Source organism: Mytilus edulis, chromosome 9, assembly GCF_963676685.1.
Source record: "Mytilus edulis chromosome 9, xbMytEdul2.2, whole genome shotgun sequence".
In the NCBI taxonomy this organism is placed as follows: domain Eukaryota; kingdom Metazoa; phylum Mollusca; class Bivalvia; order Mytilida; family Mytilidae; genus Mytilus; species Mytilus edulis.
In genome coordinates this window covers 468,041-489,433 of record NC_092352.1, presented here as the reverse complement: position 1 = coordinate 489,433, position 21,393 = coordinate 468,041, and the positions used below count along the sequence as shown (strand labels likewise).

Sequence of the window (21,393 nt, the reverse complement as noted above, 5' to 3'; positions counted from 1 at the left end):
AAGGTGAGCGACACAGGCTCTTTAGAGCCTCTAGTTCTAATCGCTTTCAGATATTGGGCTGATTTTTGGCATGTGAGTTAACCAAGATGAGTTACAGATCAAGTTTAAGTTTTGTTCTGCTCGGCTTATTTTTGCCGAAATTACAGGCTTTGGAATTTGATAAATTGTTGAAAATCACAAATGTACAGACTTTTTTTCTAAATGCTTTCAGATATTGAACTAAATTTTGGTATGTGAGTTACTCCAATTATACAGACTTTTTTTCTAAACGCTCTCAGATATTGGTCTAAATTTTGGTATGTGAGTTACTCATGATGAGTTACAGATCAAGTTTAAGTTTCATTCCGCTCTGCTAATTGTTACCAAAATCAGTAAAGGGTTAAAAACTTAAAAAATTGTTGAAAATCACAGTTATATGGAATTTTCTTCTATACGCCTCCAGTTATGAGCTGATTTTTAATATGTGAGACTTCCATTATGTTTGTGTCCACATGTGTTATCGAAATTGCAGATTTTTCAAATTTTTGAGACGGGGCCATTTGTGTTGCTTTAATACATCTAGTTTTATCTTCTGTAGCTTTTGCCCATTGAACAAAAAGATGGGATAATATCAATTGAAGGGTAATAACTCCTTACAGAAAACAAGTGACAATTTCATCTATGCTAACCTATTTGCAGATCTTGTGTTGCTGATCCTTTTGGGTTTTTTTTTCAAAGTTTATATCAAACTATTACAAAATGCAAATTACCAAGAATTATTAAAATGTGTCATTCAATTTCAATCTATCCATAATAGTTTCAAAATAAAAGGCAAATTCATAAAATTATTCGAATTTGCAATTCAAGGGCTATAACTCCTGTGCGATTTGGGCAATTTTGTATCATGTAGATCTGGTTTTGCTGCTCAATTTTGGCTATTTGTAAAGCTATCTTTCTAGTACATATTTCACTATGATAAGTAAACATGTTAAATATTTGTAAAAGTCGTCATTTAATAAAGGTCATTAACTCCATTAAGGTCTTTGCTATCTATGAATATCGTATCAAACAATCATAATGGATTTTTATTGAAGATGTTTATACAAGTAAGGGACACCTGAGTATAGAATAATTGTCATTTTAACTTCTCCAGTCTTGTAGGAAGACCCAGTCACGACAGGATGTCTGCTGGACAATTTATGTGAACATTTATTGTATTGATTATCCAGCTTTCAGTACCTTGCATCGTTCACTTTGTTTTCAGTTATCCCTTTTGAATCTCTAATAGTTCCCACACTACCTACCAAATTGATGTACTATGATATACTGGAGGTAAGACTACTGTTATTTACTTCTAGCTGTACAGATGATGGGAATTGTAGTCATTGGATATTTGAGTTATCTAATAAACAGTATGTCAGTACTTTGATTATACCCAATATAACCTTTTTGTAAAAGATTATACGGCAACAAAAGGCCCCACCTCCCTGGTCAGTGGTTATTTAGTTTTCCATACCTCCTTAATTTTATATGGTTATCTGTTTTCCTGAATATGCATGAAATATTTGCCACTGGACGTTAAGCAACAATCAATCAATCATTGGGTTCCTCGATTATTCAGGTGATGACCACATACTTTTATGTTAGTTAAATCCTTGTAATTTTGAAACATTTTTTATCTATATCAGTTTTAATTGCTTTCGTGTAACAGTAGCTAAAATAACACATTGATTATTCAATTGATAACATATCGGTGATTAACAATGGAGTTAATTGAGTAGATCGAATTAATTCATCAATAACGGATTCCAGATTACGGAATGTATACACGAAACAGACATAGCAAACAATAGCTCCCCTGGATATCTATTCAATGAAGTATATTAAATGTTTTCTTAAATTATTTACTACAATCTCTAGTAATTGACAGTATTAGTAAAAAAGTTAAAACGTCACAGGTATTTTGGAAGTATTTGGTCGTCAGGTATTAACTAATTTATAACAGGTAAACATGCTACACCTGTATAACCGACTCGATTGATTTGGTAATGACAATTCATTAGGTCACAAATTTGATTTAATTTACAATAGGAATTGTTTAACTGTCGTTTTATCAGATTGTAAAGTTAAAATGTAGACGGGATTTACACTACAAAAATATACTCTTTTTATGTGCCAAAGTTTTTGCCAGTAAATGTTAAAATGAAAACTGAAGCATATACCCCAAAAGTACTGGGTAACGGACAAGGAAAATGTGCCACAACAATATTAACTGAAGGTGGATATATTTACCCTATAGTGTCCTCCACGAGTTATAATGATAGGATTAAATCTGCTCCGTATACCTACGGACGTGGTGCAAGACCCATGCACAGAAGTACACTGACTATAACCAAACCACCGTGGAACTTACAAGAGGAGTATAAAACTACAACTAACCAGGTAAGTCTCAATTAGTCTTAAGATGAGGATACCTTCGAAAAAAAACAAGATATTAAGTACTTCCTCCACAAAGACTACTATATAGTACCGTGAACCTCCAGTACAAATGATCCACATTTCATTTTATTGTACCAATAACCTCCCAATGTAGCATTCACTTCTATCATAATATACCATAAACCTCCTGTTCAAATGATTCACGTTTTTGTTTCTCTTGCGACGAAAGTTGTTGAATGCTCTGACTCCGGCGTCGACAATTGTTAAGTTGTGTGTTATAAAAAAAGAAGATATGATATGATTGCAAATGAGACAACTCTTCACAAGATACCAAATGATAGAAGTTAACAGCTTTTGGTCATCGTATGACCTTCGACAATGATCAAAGTCCATACCTCATAGTCCGCAATAAAAGGCACCAAAATGACCAAATTAAATTCAAACGAGAAAACTAACGGTCTAATTAATGTACAAAAAAAAAATAACGAAAAAAACAATATGTAACACAGAAACAGACGACAATCACTGAATGACAGACATGGGACAGGCACCTACATACATAATGTGGCGGGGTTACCATGTTTGCGGAACCCAACCCTCCCCTCGCCTGGGCCCGGACAGTGGTGTAACAGTACAACATTAGAACGAACTAAAAAATCAGTCGAAAAAGCTGACAGCTAGTTCAAAACCAGTAATAACTAACAAAATTTTCATGCATCTAGGACTAAATTAATTTGATAGGAACTATTTGTGATAGATCAATACTATTGTGTATGTTGTTGCATTGTTATCAGTTCATATAGGTTTGATGACTATTTCGAGGCCATGTGTCCAGTGGATTTGAATTAACTAGCAATTTTAATGATCAACTTTTTCTGCTTAAGTTATATTGATGAATTCTGCGATATTTTCTATAAAGTTACATTACTGTCTGTACATCTCAGTTTGTCGAGCATTTATAGACCGCAATACCAACTAAATTACGGTCCAGTGACTAGATTAATAAACAATGTTGCTGTACATCAGATTGGTTTTTTTATGAATTGTATGCCAATAGGCGATACATATGTCTGTGTCAACAGTTTATTTTAAATGGTACCGTTAACATCCTACTGTGTAGTTCACTTTTTTTTCTAATACTCCGTTAACCTCGTACTATGATTATGCGATTCACTTTTATTCTATGGATCCGTTCACCTGATCCACGTTTAATTCTATGGTGCATTCGACCTCTAACAGTGAATATTTATTCTATAGTACCGTTAACCTCCTTATGTATGATTCAAATTTCATTTTATAGTACCGTTAACCTCCCACTGTAAAATGATTCAAATTTCATTTTATAGAACCGTTAACCTCCCACTGTAAAATGATTCAAATTTTACTCTGTAGTAACGTTAATCTCCCACTGTAAAATGATTCAAATTTCATTCTTTAGTACCGTTAACCCCCCACTGTAAAATGATTCAAATTTCATTCTATAGTACCGTTAACCTCCTTATGTATGATTCAAATTTCATTCTATAGTAACGTTAACCTCCTTATGTATGATTCAAATATCATTTATAGAACCGTTAACCTCCCACTGTAAAATGATTCAAATTTCATTCTATAATACCGTTAACCTCCCACTGTAAAATGATTCAAATTTCATTCTATAATACCGTTAACCTCCCACTGTAAAATGATTCAAGTTTCATTCTATAGTAACGTTAACCTCCTTATGTATGATTCAAATATCATTTTATAGAACCGTTAACCTCCCACTGTAAAATGATTCAAATTTCATTCTATAGTACCGATTACCTCCCACTGTAAAATGATTCAAATTTCATTCTATATTACCGTTAACCTCCCACTGTAAAATGATTCAAATTTCATTTTATAATACCGTTAACCTCCCACTGTAAAATGATTCAAATTTCATTCTATAGTACCGATTACCTCCCACTGTAAAATGATTCAAATTTCACTATATATTACCGTTAACCTCCCACTGTAAAATGATTCAAATTTCATTCTATAGTACCGATTACCTCCCACTGTAAAATGATTAAAATTTCACTCTATAGTACCGTTAACCTCCCACTGTAAAATGATTCAAATTTCATTTTATAGTACTGTTAACCTCCCACTGTAAAATGATTCAAAGTTCATTCTATAGTGACGTTAACTTCATTCTATAGTAACGTTAACCTCCCACTGTAAAATGATTCAAATTTCATTCTATAGTGCCGTTAACCTCCCACTGTAAATGATTCAAATTTCATTCTTTTGTACCGTTAACCTCCTATGGTATTTATTTTTATCAACTTTGGATTTACTTGTATCATAGATCAAATTTATTTGTTCAGTGTATGTTCATTTGTGTTCCTACGTCTTTTTGTATAAGCCATTCCAATTGATATTTATTGTGTGTCTGACTCTTTCTATGTTGTGATGTTACACCTAGGTTTAGATAAGGATGAATGTTTGGTACCATTAAAACGTTTAAACCCGCTGCATTTGTTTGCATTTGTCCTAACTCAGGAATCTGATGTTCAGTAGTTGTCGTTTGTTGATGTAGTTCATAAGTGTTTCTCGTTTCTTGTTTTTATATAGATTAGACCAAGGATTTGTATAGTGACTGTCATGTCACTATACAAATCCTTGATTAGACGTTGATTTCCTCATTTGAATGGTTTACGCTAGTAATTTTTGGGGGCCATTTATACTTGCTGTTCGGTGACTACTGTGTGATTCAAGGCTCTCTGTTGTTTACACAATTAAACTGCCGTTATAAAAGCATTACTTCTTTTGCAAGACCCTTATGTTTATATCTCTTTCAAACATTGAGAATGAATATTGAATAGGGCGTCTAGGACCATACCATTTTGGTTATTTTGAATCATTCAGGAATCAGTAGCTTATTAGTCCCTCTAAAAATAGTATGTTTCTTTGCTTAAAAATGTTCAATCTAATTCCATGTACTGACTGCACAAAAAAATCACTTGTAAAGATCAAACACTTTTTTTTTAGAGTGGCTGGGACATGAAATCATGGTTATTGTTGAAAAACGCCCATAAATCGAGATATATAAGTAAATTTGTCTTATTAGATATTAACCTGTATGTATGTTTTTCAAGAGTTTCGTCATTTTTTTTTATTTTCCGTTAATGTCATCAACTAACTGGACATTTGCATTTTCACACACAAAATACCATTGAAATACTGAAAGACACATTTATTATTTTTCAGTTACTATTATCCGATAAAGAAATTACGATTATCAAACAAGAAAAATTCCATAGAGGTTACGATTATCATCCCGAATTTTTCAACGGCAATTTTCAAAGCGCTTAGACAATTCCAGTGCACCGTTACGATTCAAATATGATGTTATGGTATGGAAAAACCTTCAGCTGAGTAACTTTTGAAAATAAAACATGCTACATTTGAGAAAATTGACAGTAAAGATTTTACCTATATCTGCCGTCGCCATATTGGGATAATCGTAATTCCAGTTACGATTACTCTCTTTTATATGAGTGACTGAGGCGATATTACCAGTTACGACTTTTTTAAGCTCGGGCGATATAGAGGGGATATTTTAATCAGAAAACAGTCTATTGTTGACCTCTAGAAGGGCGGTATAGAGGGGATATTTTAATCAGAAAACAGTCTATTGTTGACCTCTAGAAGGGCAATATAGAGGGGATATTTTAATCATAAAACAGTCTATTGTTGACCTCTAGAAGGGCGATATAGAGGGGATATTTTAATCAGAAAACAGTCTATTGTTGACCTCTAGAAGGGCGATATAGAGGGGATATTTTAATCATAAAACACTGTATTGTTGAGCTCTAGAAGTATTATTGACCTCTAGAAGTATTGTTGACCTCTAGAAGTATTATTGACCTCTAGAAGTATTGTTGACCTCTAGAAGTATTAGTTTGTGTCCTGATTACACCAAATCTCGTCTTTAACGTATAAAGGTGGGAAGATTGCCACAGGAAAAACTGTGTTAACCCTACTTTGCCCAGTAAGGCTATCTGTAATACGTCTTGGCCGTTGTTTGTTGTTTGTCTATGCTTGCATCAATTTTCAAATTGGTTGCTGGTAGTTTCTGAGATCTGTTGTAAAGTGTAATACTTTGGATAGTTCCCCCCTTTTCCCCATTCATTTTATTAAATAATCTGTATAACTCACGACTAACATGATCTAGAACCCATTAAAAATAAGATAACATTCAATCAAACCGATTTCTATGATATCATTTAGATGTTAATGATTTTTCAACGTTAATGGTGAAATTTTATACGTTGTTGATTTCTTGCATTTAAAACCTTAAACCCATTATTGAATTCGATAAATTTAGTTTTGAAAAGTTTAATTAGTTTTTTTTTTATCAAAACTACCTCTCATGAAATCACTGTCAAAATCAACCTTTGCCTAAGGTAAATAGAATATAAAAGTATTAGAAACATAAATAAAAGTGAATCATCAAAAACACTGAAAAGAATATTTTAACATAGCTGTTGGTGTTTTAATGTCTTTTAGGATATACAAATAGAATATAACAACTCTGAAACATTAGGTCTCAGCCAGTAGGAAGAGATAATCGCGAATTCAATCCGTTTTCAGTTCTAATCTGAGTATGAAGACCATTGTTTGGAATTGATCGAATTAAGCGATGACGGTAAATACAAAATATACATTTAAATCATTTGTCACAATGTTGAATGACCGGATTAATAAATAATTTGTACTTGTGGTGTTTACTTTCCACATATAAATCAAACAAAAGACAAGTATATATCTCATATCAATATTTACATTAAGTCAATTAAATTCGAGTTGCCGTTTGAAAAATCCTTTAGAACGCTGAATCCCAGGACTATCTCATATGTTTTGTCATCCTTTCAGGATTTAAAAGTATACCTTCCCTTTTTATGCTATATTTTACATGATGAACTAGCACTAACACTGACAGCAAGACATGGCGGAAATTGTCAGTCGACTTCTTGTTCTCGCACTAACACTGACAGCAAGACATGGCGGACATTGTCAGTCGACTTCTTGTTCTAGCACTAACACTGACAGCAAGACATGGCGGAAATTGTCAGTCGACTTATTGTTCTCGCACTAACACTGACAGCAAGACATGGCGGAAATTGTCAGTCGACTTCTTGTTCTCGCACTAACACTGACAGCAAGACATGGCGGACATTGTCAGCCGACTTCTTGTTCTAGCACTAACACTGACAGCAAGACATGGCGGAAATTGTCAGTCGACTTATTGTTCTCGCACTAACACTGACAGCAAGACATGGCGGAAATTGTCAGTCGACTTCTTGTTCTCGCACTAACACTGACAGCAAGACATGGCGGAAATTGTCAGTCGACTTCTTGTTCTCGCACTAACACTGACAGCAAGACATGGCGGAAATTGTCAGTCGACTTCTTGTTCTCGCACTAACACTGACAGCAAGACATGGCGGAAATTGTCAGTCGACTTCTTGTTCTCGCACTAACACTGACAGCAAGACATGGCGGAAATTGTCAGTCGACTTCTTGTTCTCGCACTAACACTGACAGCAAGACATGGCGGAAATTGTCAGTCGACTTCTTGTTCTCGCACTAACACTGACAGCAAGACATGGCGGAAATTGTCAGTCGACTTATTGTTCTCGCACTAACACTGACAGCAAGACATGGCGGAAATTGTCAGTCGACTTCTTGTTAGAGCTATACAATGCCCTATAGTTGCCTATTATGTTCAAAGATATAATAGACAAATATAAAATTAAAAAGGCAAAAATGAGAAAAGATCTACAAATAAGTCAACATAGCCAAAATTGTCAGTTGACATCCATGAAGGAGTCATTGCCCTTGATTCCGACTATTATTCGTGTGTTGTTTATTATCTTGAAGAACACAAAAGATAAAAGACACTTTTAATAAAAAGGAAAACATGGTCAGCTAAACTAGATTTACATGGTCATCTAAATAAGATTTACATGGTCAGCTAAACTAGATTTACATGGTCAGCTAAACTAAATTTACATGGTCAGCTAAACTAGATTTACATGGTCAGCTAATCTAGATTTACATGGTCAGCTAAACTAGATTTACATGGTCAGCTAAACAAGATTTACATGGTCAGCTAAACTAGATTTACATGGTCAGCTAAACAAGATTTACATGGTCAGCTAAAATATAGATTTACATGTCAGCTAAACTAGATTAACATGGTTAGCTAAACTAGATTTACATGGTCAGCTAAACTAGATTTACATGGTCAGCTAAACTAGATTTACATGGTCAGCTAAACTAAATTTACATGGTCAGCTAAACTAGATTTACAAAATGATCAGCATAGATGAACAATGAAATAGTTGGCTATCTCCATGATATATGAGTTATTGCCCTTAAATAACGAAGTTTAACCTTTTGTTTTTGGAGACGATAGAAGATTGAGATAAACTGTAAAACGATTTTTTTTTATCCCCAATACAAAATTTACAAAAAAAAGGAGATTTTATTCATGAATCAAAATGCAGTCTACAATGATGGAGAATTTCCATTGTTGAAGGCGCACATATACCTAGCAGTGTGACACAGGCTCTTTAGAACCTCAACTTAAACTCAACAAGTAACACTTTGTATAGTCCCACACGACCTCGTCATACATGTACATACACGAGTTTGTAACAGAAATATAAGTAAAACGCTTCACTTATTATAAAACTTAAATCATGCCATGTAACTAAAATATAAGTAAAACGCTTCCGTTCCCTTATAAAACGTCATGCCATTGTTACTATGCTATGAAGATGGTTATTTTTATCTTGACAAGGCAGTTTATGATCTCTTCAGAAATGAAGTGTTAGTTCAATATCATCGATAACTTAAGTCATCTCACACAGTTACACATTGATTTATTTTATAGACAAATTCTACATGTAGTTTGTAAGATAAAAAAAAAGGATTATATGTTAATATATATGACTCGGCTGTCTGGTAGTTCAGGGGTTGACCTTTTAAATAGGACATATGTCTATTGTTTAAGATCGTTAATGAACTGTTGGTTGTCTATCGCTTATAATGCATGAATGAATAAATGAACAAAGGAAAGAGCAAGGAATAACTTGATAATTGATGAACGAACGAACGAACGTAAATGAACTAACGAACGTAAATGAACCAACGAACCCACAACGAACGAACGAACGTAAATGAACTAACGAACGTAAATGAACAAACGAACCCACAACGAACGAACGAACAACCGAACATACAAACAAACCAACGAACCTACCAACCAACAATTAACGAATCAACCGATCAATCAACCAGCTAGGTTTATGCTATTTGTGTGTCTTCTTACACGTAGAACGATTGATTTTCGCTTTACAAATTATTTTATAAATGGTTTATGTTTCTGCATTTAATTTAAAATACAACATTTCTTATTTAATGTCCTCTATAGAGTCAATAGTTATATCAATTAGGACATTTAATATATCATTAAATCTCAATCAAAATGAATGGATAAATGCATATCAAAAGATATTTAATATGTCTAAATTGAGATGTTGCTAGGCTGTTTATCTGTTTTTATTGCACATGTAATTATCAATTTGATTCATGTTGTAATGAAATCACACTCTGTCCATATTTCATATCAAACATATTTCTTCACAAAATAATAATATAATTCTCATATCATTCTCTTCAAAGCTCAATAACACCAAGTTTAACGACAGCAAAAGCGACTGAACCGCGAATTATGTCTACAAATAATAGCGTTGTTTGTCTCGCCTTACAGCAGATTCCAACGAGTATGAAGCTACGGGTAGATTCTTTGGTTAGCTTCCTTGTTAGCTCAACCATGAAATGATTATTACCTCAAAGTTGGGAGGAGCATAGCACCAATTCATCACCCAATGAAAACACTCATATCAATGGCCTGTGTATAATATGTATGTTTCATACAAACAGGTTTCCCTAAACAACTTTGCAAATTAAATTTCATTTCTTATAGTTTTTCATTGAATTAAAAAATTCTATGTATTACAATAAATTAGAAGCGGAGTTACGGTTTATGTTTTGTTCAAGGATGATGTACCCTTGTGTTGATTCAATGCTAAACAAATGGAATTTTTATAGAAAATCCACAGCATTTCCTTTGCACTTTCATAGTTGACAATTTAGTACTTGATATATGGAGGATTTTTTGCAAGCAGTGCTAGCAATGATTTCATTAAAACAAGTTTATAAATTTAGATATTGGTTTAAACAAATATATATATATGGACCAATTCAAGTACACCTTCTAGGGTGCGCTCGAATTTCGTGACTTCGGACGATTTTTTTTAATTTACATTAACGGTTGTCTAGGACTTTTTGTAAACAATAAACGCTAGCACATCATAGAAAATCAAGTGTCTGAGTAATCTATGCTTAAAATTTTATAACAAAAATATCTGTGGATTTTCTACAAAAATCTTGGTTTATTTGCCACAAAATCCCGTTTAACTTTTAAATGCAATAAAACTACAAATAATATTGCTTGATCGAAGTTTCCTTATTGTAAATGTACAAAATGGCCCATCTCTATTATTCATTATCTTTGCTGTTTTTATATTATTGCAGTTTGAAACATTCGTAATTCAAAGGCTACAGAAGAGGTCATTAACCTTATACATACACATAACTGTATTTATAAATGAACTGAGTAATTTTTTTTGAAATAAAATTGACAAATCAAACACACCTAGAACATGCGTGTGAATTAGCTTATAATTACTACTACATTTTAAATTTAGATTGAAAACTTATTTTTAAACTGACTTGTAAAACTAGTTTTACACTATTTAATTATGTCACTAGTTCTGATTGGTTCTCTGCTTAACTATTAACTCCACCCAAATGATTGTTGTACCTTACCTTATAAGGTCTAATAATTATTTCATGGTTGAGCTAGCAAGGAAGCTAACCAAAGAATCTACCTATAGCTTCATACTCGTTGGAATCTGCTGTAAAGGAATGTCACAGAAAGCGAGACAAATGTTGTTTACTCAATGGTATATTCTTTCCTTAAATAGTTCAAACAAGTCTTTAAAATGAAACGCAACAACTTCATTGTTTATCATCTCGTCAACACATTTTTTGTTTGTAACTTGATTGATTAATTGTTGGATGCTTAACGTCCAGTGGCAAATTATTCATGCATGTGCAGGACGGCGTGATTTATATGAATATATACCCGTATAATTCTGACCATGACAAGAAAAGCCTATGGTACAATCTTCTCGATTGGAATGCAGCACACACACTTTCTCGTCAGAAGGAGAGATGGTCTTATTATTTGAAGTATAACCTGCTCTTATGTTTAGACATCGTGATAGAAAACTTTAATAAGTATACCAATAATGGAAATTTACATATCACTTAAAAATTGATCCATGAATAGGTTTAGACGTGTTTATATTTTTAACACATTTTAAACGTATTACAGATTAAATATATACCTTAATATTCATATTACTTTGGTAAAATACGGATTACAACAAATCGTTCTTAATCCTATCAAGGATATAAAATGGAAACCACGGAGGAGGTAAGACTTCTGCAAAACTGTATTCATTCTTTTATTAATTTTCAAGGTTACCCAATCTACCGTGATATTTTTCCACTCGGAAGGGTTCTTGTATGATGAATATTATAGAAACAATTCAATATCTTCCTTTGAAGGATTGTCATGTTTAAAATTCTGCTGATTCAAATTTATATTTTGTTCAAACTTTTAACAACAAAGTGGTGGTTGAAGATTAGCAGTATTAAAAAAGAATTATATCTTAATATTATTAGAAAATACTTAACAACTTGAAGACGAATCCATTGTGATATTTTATATATTTGATAGTAATTGTTTTGTCGACACTATATGTAGCAGTTGAAAAAAAATTAATGTAACCCTGAATTATTCTTACAGAAAGCTCTCTGATAATATTTTGGGACTGAAATTCTATTTGATAAATCATTTCAAATAAACTTCATGTCAAAATTTTAAAATATTACGACTGCGATCAGTCCGCATCTAACCAAAAACAATGATTGACCATACGAACCTTCTGTGTGTGCCTGTCCCAAGGAAGGAGTCTGTAATTCATTGGTCGTTGTTTGATGCTGTGTATCAGCATATTTGTTTTTCGTTCATGATTTTGTACATTTACCAGGCCGTTAGTGTTCTCATTTGATTTGTTTTACATTTGTTATTTCGGGACCCTTTAAAGCTGACGCTGCGGTATGGGTTTTGCTCATTGTTGAAAGCCGTCCGGTGACCTATAGTTGTTAATTTCTGTGTCAATTGGTCTCTTGTGGAGAGTTATCTCATTGACAATCTTATCACATCTTCTTATTTTTATGAAGTAATATCAGGTTCAATCTAAATCTGTACATTTATGCCACAATGCTTCAGTAAGATATTTGTATTTTTTTTCTTTCAGTATTTCAGCGGGAGTAAAAGTTTAAACCCAGTACGACGGCCCCCTTTATGTCCGTCTATGCACCGTTCTCAGATCAAAATGGCCCATCCTTCCGATGATAAGCGGGGCTGGGATACAGACTACACTGGTACCTACAGAGAGAAAGATATTGTACCTGTAAGTAATCGTCTAATCAAATAAATACCATGTGTGTGCGCTTGACGCTTATTTTTAGAATAACCAACCAAAGGCGCGTAATAATATTGATATATTTGTCCTGAATATACATGAAATATTTGCCACTGGACGTAAAGCAACTAACCATGCTAACCTTAAGTTTGGAATACAAAAAAACTAATAATTTCATAGAATAAAAGTTCGAAGCAAGAGCAGCTAGTTTTATGTTAGTCAATTTTGCTATAAAATGTTAAAAGCTTAATTTTAGAATAATTTTATTATCTATGGTCTTTGTGTCAAACAATTACCCATTAAGGTGATGAGTTTTTTAAATTGATAAATTTTGAATTATCCGAACATTTAGGTTAAAATTCTTCTAAGTGAAGTTGACCGTAAGTTCATTGTGTCCGTCATGGTCGCGGGGCTGTAACTTTCTTGTGGCTCACCAGTTGTCGCACTTAAACATTAAGTTTAAAAGTTAAGAGATTCACAGATAAAGAAAATGTGAGTCTCTTTAAGTTTAGGGAAGCGAGAAACATGGTAACTGGTGGATCAATGGGATATTGGCTATGTGTTTCTGCTTTGGCCAACTGAATACACTTTACACGAGGAGTTTCTGGGATGACCCAGGTTTTACTGAGCTAGACCTACTTACTAGTTGTATAACAATGAACCATATCAAGATAATGAGTGGACTTTTTTCATTCGTATATCAATCTTCAGTCTCTTCAAGAATAATTGAAGACAACCTCATATTGTCTTTGAGCGTTTATGGCTTTTTGTAAAGGCAGGGAGGGGCACACTTTTTGTAAAGGCAGGGAGGGACACACTTTTTGATAACCAAAACAAACGATGATAAGGGGCTGATGAATTAACACTAAATAGGGACTTGTGCAACAATTGATATTGGTTAGTTCACTACTAGACTGTCACTCTTTTTATAAAAAAAAAATCGTAGACAGGACAATATTTTATTTAAGTCTCACCTCTTCATTATATAAAACATACAGCCAGTTGATAAAACAACATTATAAAACATACAAGAGCCACTCTAAAAGGAGTTATGAGAGACTACGAGTAAAAGACACTGACTAAGTGAATAACTTAACGCAAAACGAAAGTGACGCCCCAATATAATAGATAAAAAGGTGTTGTTTGTTTTGTAATGAGACCACTAACTGACGTAGAGGTCATCTTAGGCCTTCAACAATGAGCAAAACCAATACAGTATATTATATTGCGTGATTTGTAGCTAAGATAAAATTGAGAATGGATAATTACTAAGTCTGACGAAAAGCATTCGCAAAATAGTCTCTATTAAAAGCCTTCGCGACATTCTCCCCATTAACCTCCCCCCCCCCCCTCTGGATTAAAAGTGACTAATTAGAAACTGAATCATTGCCTAGGTCTGTCCGTGCTTTAAATTTATCTTCTTATTTACATGTATTGAATTAAATGTTGTAAATCATGTACTATTTTAACTGTATTTGTTCTGTGACTATAGACTGATCAATTACCGGTATGTATAATTTGTCTGGGACTTGTTTGTTGTAATGCAGGTTGTAAAGGAAACCATTTTATTTGCACACAGCTATTACATAATGTTAACGTACATTTAAGTAGTCATTTTATCGTCAATGTTCATTTATCACGCTCTAAAAAATTACAATATCGCTGTAATGTATTGTCGATATACAATACTGTTAATAGGTTCACTTTAAATTACATTTACATTTATTTCTTTTCATTTTTATGTCTGTTTTGTCGGTTGGCAAATGCAAGGTAAACTATATACAATAACTTTATCTGAAGCTTAAAGTGAGTCTAAACCTGGTCAATATGCAGACACAAGAATAACTTCTACTAATTAAATAGCGGAGAAACCTTTTTAAAATACCAGTAAGCGACGGCGCCGCTTTATGTTCACCAAAATTAGATAGATATAGGAAGATGTGGTGTGAGTGCCAATGAGACAACTCTCCATCCAAAAAAAAATTTTAAAAAAGTAAACCATTAAAGGTCAATGTACGGCCTTCAATGTATGTGTGTGTCTGGTGGCAGATTAGGTCAGACATCAACCTATCAATTAATTTACCGTAAAAACTTTTCAACAAAACAAAAAATCATTCCAAATATCGAATAGGCTTGAATTAATAACAACATTTAAACAGATTGTCAGGACAAGCATCGGTAAAGTTGATAAAAGAACATTGATGAATATTTACTGTTTGGTAGAGGGTTTAATCACAAGATGTTAGAAATATATTATTGGTGATAGAAAGTGGTAAGAGATGTCAACATCTTTGATATAAAATAAAAATAAAAAAGATATCTGTTTAATCGCTTAAAAAAGGTCGGACTCGAAAAACTATGAAACAAATAGAAATGAGACGAACAAAGGATCCAATCTAGAACAAAATAATTTATGGAAAAAAATTATGACACAAGAACCAACAAAGACAACTGAACTATAGGTTTGTGCCTTGGTGTGGTGTGCTTAAACAAATTTAAGAGCGCTCATCCCTCCTCCCAACCTTGGACAGCGGTGTAACCACACATCACAATAACAAATTGAAAACACAACAAGCAATTGACTTAACTCAACAAATCGGAAAGACGCACAAAAGCAACTGACATAAAAACGATAGACTCAAAGCCAACAACAACTTATAAATAAATCATATACTCCAATCAGTACGTGTACGTCAAACGGATTTAGTATAGACGTCGTAAACAGAGAAAAACTCACAACCTTAATTGTGCAAGGACAAAATATAAGTTGTCGGTATGGATAGGAAATGAATGAACAAATAATTTATTAAAGTGCAACCTGAATTGCCATTATATAATACATATGATATGAACATTGTTATTTTCAGCCAGCCTTATAGGCTTACGAAGCACTGTCATTTTAAAACATTATTATACATGTATAGCTACATTTTATTTGATATAAAATATTAAGTTTTACAGTTTTTACGTCGTGTAGTTTTGTTAAAGTAAACATGTTTATATAACATCTTGTCTTATCCTTAAACAGTCTATGATAAAGTTTGCCACCGTTTTCGGGTTGCTGGTTAACAGTTCTTTTAGTGTTTCTCCTGGTTATATATATTGCTATATATACATAGCAATATATATCTAGTTATGTTTTAAATTTCGAAAACAAAAACATTGTTTTTTTAAACACTCATAACATTCCTTTATTATATATCGATTTTGCTGTACAATATATTTGATTTACTTGAGAAAAAAAAATGTAAGTACCAATGAAAACAATATTTAGAGATTTTAATGATTATTTTTAATTGTTAACCTTTAAGAATATGTATATTTAAAGAATCACTGAGTTTATATGGATCCTATCTAAATTTACGGGCTCTATAAACTTCACTACAATTTACTTCAGTACATATCAATATAAATCCTCCAGCACATTAAAAGTATACCGGATTTCATCGTGAGACGTCACAACACATTTCACGTTCATTTACAATTAATTTCTTAAAATTTTAAGTTTCATTCCATTGAAATTGTGAATGTGATTTGCTTGAAACACTCACAGTTTACTTGTTTATTATATTACAGGCGAATAGACTTCACATGATATCACTGAGAAACAGAATCGACCAGACTGAGGGTGGAGATATGAAGAAAGTTGTCAAACCGGATCAGTCTCCACAGAGTTACTTCACACAATACAATAGGACACATAATAAATTAGGGAATCTGCTAGGGCCCGGTGTACCTAGAGGATATCCAATTAGAGAAAGTTATAATATACTCACAGGTTAGTTATAGGTCAAGGTTACCCCGAATATATCCAATCAGAGAGAAGAATAATTTACTCACATATTAGTTATTTGTCAAGGTTACCCCGAATATATCCAATCAGAGAAAGTTATAATATACTCACAGATTATAGTTCTAGGTCAAGGTTACCCAGAATATATCAAATCGGAGAAAGTTATAATATACTCACAGGTTAGTTATAGGTCAACGCTACTCAGAATTATTTTTTTCATTTTTACAAATATCCTACATTGGTGATAGCTGATAAGTAGTTTCTATCTGTTCATAAAAATAAAAAGTTTTCTTGCTTTTGTAGGGGAGGAGACAGGATTAGCATGGAAGGAAGACAATAAACGAACATCAGGAAACAGACATTTATATGACAGTCGGTGTACAGACAGATCTTATTCCATACTCTGTTGACTTATATGACAGTCGGTGTACAGGCAGATGTTATTCTATACTCTGTTGATTTATATGACAGTCGGTGTACAGATAGATCTTATTCCATACTTAGTTGATTCTGTTACGGCATTTATCTGTGTCAACTACGACATCAGATTACTAGGGAATCAAAATAAGTAAAGATACTGTCAATTACTCGTTTTATTTTGTGCAATTTAGATATTTATTACAATTGTGTCTGTACAGTTTATATATGAAATGGATGAACATTAATGTTTTGATATTAAAGCATAATAATGTACTAGCATTGTGTTGTGTTAGTCCTTCAATGTTAGACAAACAACACTCAACCAATCTCGACTTGGAACTTTGGTTGATACTGATAGTTTTCTTATTGGTAATCTTACCACATCGCCTTCTTTATGTTAATGAAAAACTATTGACCTTTATATCTTAAATAGTTCTTCTTTAAATTTCTTCATCTTCACCATTTGGAACTCTTGGTTTAATAGCTTCCTTGTGAGCAGCAACCCTCTATCAAGAAAATCATGATAGGAAATACAAGCACGGGAATATCGTATCAACTGGGAGATATATACCCCGTATGCAGGTGCTGCTGGAATGTTGCTACTTAGAAATGGAAAGTTCACAATTGGAAAGCTGAAATCATCTCTTGTGTCGTAAAGTTTTGTTTTCAACCGACCCTCATTATCAATTTCTAGATGTAAGTCAAAATATGAGACCGACTTAACTGTATCTGTTGTATCCTTTATCTCTAGTTCGATGGGATAGATGCGTTCCACATAGTCACCAAATTTTGAATTATTTAGTGAGAGAACATCATCTATATAGCGGAAAGTAAAGTTAAAGGATAGCGATAACTTCTTATCTTTCTTTCTAAGAAGTTCTTGTATGAATCAGCCTCATAATAATGAAGAAACAAGTCGACAAGAAGAGGGGCACAATTGGTTCCCATTGGAATGCCGACAGCATGTTGAAAAATACGTCCTCCGAACGTAACAAATATGTTGTGAATCAAGAAAACAAGCATCTTGATAATGTCAGATTCAGAGAATATTTTGTTTGAACCTACTCCTTTTGGCACTTTACAGCTGAAGGGTAATATCTTTGATTAGCTTGCTTGCTAGCTGAACCGTGAAGTCATTATTAGGTAAGGTATACTATTTTCCTTTCGAAGTAGCCTAGTCCTACAGACAGATAGATTAATTATCTGTAATACTAGTGTACTCTTAAAAGAGGGTAGTTTACCTAACCTAATAATATCTTCAAGGTCCAGCTAGCAAGCAAGCTAACTAAATATATCACCTTTACCTCCACACTCAATACAATCGGCTGTAACCAAACTCCCATGTAATTGTTATCTTTAACTTAATCTTTATAAATATAATCCTAACTGTTTGTCAGTTTGACTGCCAAGTTCTATTCATAGCAGGGGTGTCCATTATGGTAAATCCTCGTTAAAGCAATCAAGGATCACAACCCCTGATACTGTAATAGAGCAACACAACATGTTATTAATGGGTGAATACATGGGAAGGTTATAAAGATCCTCCTCGCCTAGTGGCACTCATCTTGTTACACATTTCACGTAAAAAACAGTAATATGTCATATAAGTTAATGTCAGGAATGATGAAGGCAACGAGATTGTGGAAACAAGTCAACAACCAGATGTCCCGCAGGACGCAACTTTATACGACCACAGAGGTCGAACCCTGAACGGTTGGGGCAAGTATGGACACAACATTCAAGCTTGATACAGCTCTGAATTCGGATTGTGTTTACTAGTTGACACAGCATAGATTTCTGACACAGAATGGATGTGGTCTAATAAACTTCATTTTTTTTGCTTTTCGAGCAATTCACTTTGCTTTTGAATATTAAAGGGGCACTAGCTACGAGATATATACAAAATCTAAAGTATGATTTTTTTTTGTTCAATTATAATGAAAGAAAATAAGCGATTTGATAATTTACTTTTATCAGCTAAAATGGTTCATTTTTGTCAAATTAAGCTAATAAACATTGATAATGAATTATTCACTTGTAAGGCTGTATTCATGTGAACTCCAATTTAACCCCATAGAAAGAGATAGAATAACACATGCATTGCCTGTGTATGGTTTCATTTAAAGGAAAAGAATGTCAACATTGAAAGTGAGAGAAAGGTAAATAATTTGATTGATTAATTCGATCTACAAAAATCTTTCTTATAAAGGTAAAAAACGACGGTAAACATAAACTTATAATTTATAAAACAAAATTTAACAGACATAAAAAATCCAAATGCACGAGTTGCTTAATCTATCTATATATATGTTTATGTTTACATCGCTTATATGGTCATAGAAGGTCAACTTGGTAATTAATTAGATGGCATCTTGGCTAAAATTCTTATGAAACGAAACTACATCTTATTAAGGTGAATCGGGACTAATCGACTGCGCATAATTTCACGCATGAATTACAAAAGTATTTGTCGTAAATTAGATTAGAAATGTTAATTAAATCATTGTAGTTATATGACTAAAAGAATATTTTCGTTATTATCTGTTCTGTTACAGGGTCAAAATGACAATCCACCCATTTTCACCATTTTCCCCGCCATAATTTGGGTTTTAAGGCATTTTTTCCCATTATCATATGGAAAGCCAACGGGGTCAAAATTCTTAATTCGTAACTTGTCAATTCGTAACTTGTAACTGTGCAATTTCTAAATTGTTAATTCGTAAATTGTTAATTTGTAACTTGTTATTGTGAAATTCATAATGCTTAATTCGTAAATTGTCAATTTGTAACTTGCACCTTTGTAGTTTCAACATTCTTAATCGGTAAATTGTCAGTTTGTTACTTGTAACTGTGCAATTTCATCATACATGTAATGCTTCATTCGTAAATTGTCGATTTGTAACATGTATCTTTGTATCAAAATTCAACATTCTTCATTTGTTAATTGTCAATTTGTAACTTGTAGATTTCAAAATTCTTTATTGGTAAATTGTCTTTTTGTATATTGATGTTTTGTAACTTGTAACATGTGACTTGTCGATTCGTGAATTGTCGATGTGTGAAATGTCGAAGTGTTAAATGTCATCGTTGTATTATGCTAACGATCATTATGACGACAGATGGCGCTCGGGTTCTTCTTCGGTGTATAAGCCTCTTGTAAGTAGGAGCACCGCCATATGGAATACATACCAAAGGAGTATAAATCAATTATGTACAGCACATACATATAAAAGATAACAAATAGATAAATACATTGTTTATTTTATATGGCATGTATAAAAGGGACTCGGTTTTGTATTGAGGTAACCTCGTATAAACATGTTTGTTTACTGTACTGGTCACCAAACCTGCAATGAGGTGTGTCACTTCCTTTATTAAGGTATATAGATGTGTCGCTGGAACGGGCTTCCTTATCAACTTCGTAAATATATTACTGTCACTTGGCAAGAAATTTCTACTTAATATTTAACCGGGTCAAAACAAGACTAACAAGAATGTGTCCCCAGTACACGAATGCCCCACTCGCACTATCATTTTCTATGTTCAGTGGACCGTGAAATTGGGATAAACCCTCTAATTAAAAAGATCATATCATAGGGAACATGTATACTAAGTTTGAAGTGGATTGGACTTCAACTTCATCAAAAACTACCTTGACCAAAAACTTTAACCTGAAGCGGGACAAACGGACGAACGGACGGACGGACGGACGAACGAACGGACGCACAGACCAGAAAACATAATGCCCCTCTTCTATCGTAGATGGGGCATAAAAACTTGAAATATAAGATGGTGCTGGAAAAATACTAATATTGTCCTGGGCCCGCACATTAGGACTCAATGTATAATGGCAGAAATGGTTTGGCAACCATCATTCATTAATATTATAATCTCAATATTAAAATTTCAGAAAAGAATGTAATTTATTCTAATGATATGTTTTACTACAAGAAACAAACGAACAGTCTTTATTCATTTGGCTCCTGAGTAATGAACATAAATCAGGAATCTGATGTACAGTAGTTATCGTTTGTTTATGTAGTTTATACGTGTTTCTCGTTTCTTGTTTTTTTTATATAGATAAGACTGTTGGTTTTCCCG

The 21,393-nt window shown here is 33.2% G+C and overlaps 1 protein-coding gene across 2 annotated transcripts; it reads left to right on the top strand.

Annotated features, from left to right (window-relative positions):
* The first annotated feature begins 1,812 nt into the window (after positions 1–1,812).
* LOC139487416 (uncharacterized) lies at positions 1,813–17,568 on the top strand. 2 transcript variants are annotated; one of them, XM_071272171.1, is made up of 5 exons: positions 1,932–2,421; positions 12,912–13,067; positions 14,572–14,586; positions 16,656–16,857; positions 17,176–17,568. In XM_071272171.1, the coding sequence occupies exons 1-5, from the start codon at positions 2,182–2,184 to the stop codon at positions 17,280–17,282; spliced, it is 720 nt and encodes a 239-aa protein (XP_071128272.1). In that variant the 5' UTR covers positions 1,932–2,181; the 3' UTR covers positions 17,283–17,568. The 2 variants fall into 2 exon arrangements, with proteins under 2 accessions (XP_071128273.1, XP_071128272.1); XM_071272172.1 differs by lacking the exon at positions 14,572–14,586 and having other exon boundaries at positions 1,813–2,421.
* The last annotated feature ends 3,825 nt before the right edge of the window (positions 17,569–21,393 follow it).

Coding starts and splice junctions, on each gene's coding strand:
- LOC139487416 (XM_071272171.1), top strand. CDS start 2,182: ATGAAAACTGAAGCATATACCCCAAAAGTACTGGGTAACGGACAAGGA. Junction 2,422..12,911: donor ATAAAACTACAACTAACCAG/GTAAGTCTCAAT, acceptor TTTTTCTTTCAG/TATTTCAGCGGGAGTAAAAG. Junction 16,858..17,175: donor AAGTTATAATATACTCACAG/GTTAGTTATAGG, acceptor TTGCTTTTGTAG/GGGAGGAGACAGGATTAGCA.